Source organism: Morus notabilis, unplaced genomic scaffold (genome assembly GCF_000414095.1).
Source record: "Morus notabilis unplaced genomic scaffold, ASM41409v2 Scaffold314, whole genome shotgun sequence".
Classification (NCBI taxonomy): Eukaryota; Viridiplantae; Streptophyta; class Magnoliopsida; order Rosales; family Moraceae; genus Morus; species Morus notabilis.
The window spans coordinates 353,435-356,397 of record NW_010360279.1 but is presented as its reverse complement, the minus strand read 5'-3'; the positions used below and the strand labels follow the sequence as shown (position 1 = coordinate 356,397).

Here is a 2,963-nt window from a genome sequence, read left to right as displayed (position 1 = left end):
CATTTTCTCCTCAACACTCAGACCAATCCCCCTTTTTCTCTCTCTCTGTCTCTCACATCTACTCAAAAGCCTCATTCCACAGTCTAGAATATTAACACAATCAATCAAATAATTATTCAATTTGTTTCCCTGCCTAGCTTGCTTGAAGGTGAGAAGCTCTAAACTTAAAATAATGATATCCGGTCAAATCAATTCACTGATCATAAGTGACCTTACTATCTGAAGATCATGTTAATTATATTCCGTTTGGATTATGAGTATTGAGTTTAATTATGATTAGGTGGTTTGGCTGATGCAGATGATGATGATGATGGTGATGAGTTTTGAGGGTTATATCCTCTGTTAATTTCTGTGTGTGTATATATATATATATATATATATGATGTATGAAAATACAAAGTGGGTTTTGAGAAATTAAGGGCAGTTGAGGTCAGTCGGAGTAACTGCTGGCTGGCTTTACAGAAGACCGTGAGCAAATTCAGCATTACTCAACTCAACCTCAACCTAGCTTATCGGTGGTTGCCAACTTTCTCTCTAACTCATCTTTTTTCTTTTTCATATACACATACATACACACTGCATCCATATATATATATATATTCATTCTCGCTCTCTCTAGAGCTCTCTCTCCCTCTCTGAGAGATCTGGCCCATTTTGTTGAAATTTCATTGCTTAGACTACTCCTATTCCTTCCGATCGATGTGATTTTTAAAGCATGATTTTAATTGTTTGCGAAGTCAGCTGTCACACCAACTTGAGAAGATTATGTTTTCTGGTAATTGCATCAATATATAATATTATCGTGAATTCATGATTGGTGTATAATTACTAGTCGGTCAATATATATATATATATATATATATATATGCAGTGATTAGAAATTTTCAGAAATTAGAAAGAAGAAAGCAGTATCTGCTAGCTACGTCTTGGGATCGAGACTCACTGCAGAGATAGAGATATATATATCATCGATCAAGAAGAGAAAATTACAAAACTGGCAAATAATAAGTGGTGGGAGAGAATAGAAGTGGGTATGGCTGCAGGATCAGGATCAGGAGCAGCAGCAGCAGCAGAAAGTTCTAATAATCGATATCATCAACATCAACATCATCAACATCATCATGATCAGCTTCACAACCACCTCTTCTTAAGGCCTCATCAACAAACTAGTACTGCCAATATTAATATTATTGATCATCCCGCTCTTCTTCTTGGTCATCCACCTCAAACATCCTCAGATTTTAAAGAACAAGAAGATGACAATAATAATAATAAGAAGCCCCAACCCACCACTGAGGCCACAGCTTCCGCCTCCAGCCGCCGCTCCCGCGGCCGCCCTGCCGGCTCCAAGAACAAGCCCAAGCCTCCAATTATCGTCACCCGTGACAGCCCCAACACCCTCCGCTCCCACGTGCTCGAGGTCACAGCCGGCTCCGACATCGTCGACAGCGTCTCCGCCTACGCTCGCCGCAGGGGGAGGGGAGTCTGTGTCCTCAGCGGCAATGGCACCGTCGCCAACGTCACCCTGCGCCAGCCCGGGGGAAGCGTCCTCACTCTTCACGGCCGCTTCGAGATACTCTCCCTCTCGGGGACGGTGCTTCCTCCCCCGGCGCCGCCTGAAGCGGGGGGGTTGTCGATATTCTTATCGGGAGGGCAAGGGCAGGTGGTCGGCGGGAGCGTGGTGGGGCCCCTTGTGGCCTCTGGGGGCCCCGTGGTTTTGATGGCGGCGTCGTTTGCAAACGCGGTGTTCGAGAGATTACCCTTGGACGAGGATGAGACAGGCGGTGGAGGCCATGTGCAGCAGCAATCGACGACGGCGTCGCAGTCTTCGGGCGTGACTAATCAGCCGATGACTGAGGGTACTGGAGGAAACATCAGCGGAGGCGGAGTAGGCGGAGGGGTTTCCTTCTTCGGAGGCGGTGGCGGGAATTATCCCTTTTCTGGTGACCTATTTGGGTGGCCTGGCGGTGGAAGTACTGCCATCAGGCCACCGTTTTAGTCACTGAAACGGAGAAATTCGAACTTTAAACCTCAATCCAACCGGAGTTACTTGGTGATCAAGAACTGGATGTTTTTGATTGATGCGAAATCTATTGTTATGTTATGCATATGTACAAATAATAGATATATAGATGTGTATGTTTTGTAAGAGATCAGATAATAATCAGAGGTTGATCAATCTGCGCTTGTGATAAATTTTTTTTTTTCTCGTGTTTCGAATTATTACTCATATTGAATGACTGATAAAGCTGGAGAGGGAGATCATTAATAATTAATTGACATTAGTATGGTTAAGATTATTCCTAAATTTTGATGAAGCTGCAGGTTTTTGGAGCACAAGCTATAAAGACAATCCAACTCGAGCTAGGTCAGTAAAGTTCTTGTATAATACTTCGATCCATTTCTTAATTAATTTTCTGATCTTCTTTCACTCTCTTTTTTCTAAAAAAAAAAAAAAATTTGCTTAGCTAATTAAAGAAAAATCTTTTCTCTTTTTTTGTTTAGCTATTTTGTGTATTAATGCTGGAAACTGCTTTTATATATGTTGCACAACACACCAACCTTGGGTTTTTTTTTTTTTTTTTTTTTTTTTTTTTCTCTTTTTGTATTTCTGTATATTGTATATTCTGCAGCAATACTTGCTAATCATGTTTTGTTTAGGTTCTGGGACTACATAATATACATATAGACGAATCCTTTCGGAGCACATTTATTTAATTACTATATATTGTAAGAGAGAGATATATTGGTTAATAGACTCATTTTAAAAACATTATATGTGCTCGAATTATAAACATTATATATGCAGTACAATATAGAAACCTGGTACTTTTCATTTGTTTATTATAATTTTCATTGCAAATATCTAGTGGTAGCTTTTCCTAAGAAAAGAAAACATAGTATATAGACGTATACGTCCAATGTTTTTTCTTTCTTTCGTTCTTTCTTTTTTATTTATTTAT

At 40.2% G+C, this 2,963-nt stretch overlaps 1 protein-coding gene across 1 annotated transcript; it reads left to right on the top strand.

The window, feature by feature from the left end:
• Positions 1–850: 850 nt before the first annotated feature.
• Positions 851–2,147, top strand: LOC21407524 (AT-hook motif nuclear-localized protein 25). Its single transcript, XM_010096205.2, has one exon. The coding sequence runs from the start codon at positions 1,034–1,036 to the stop codon at positions 1,997–1,999; it is 966 nt and encodes a 321-aa protein (XP_010094507.1). The 5' UTR covers positions 851–1,033; the 3' UTR covers positions 2,000–2,147.
• Positions 2,148–2,963: the final 816 nt, after the last annotated feature.

What these genes read in the sequence shown, in the direction of transcription:
- LOC21407524 (XM_010096205.2), top strand. Translation starts at nt 1,034, where the DNA reads ATGGCTGCAGGATCAGGATCAGGAGCAGCAGCAGCAGCAGAAAGTTCT.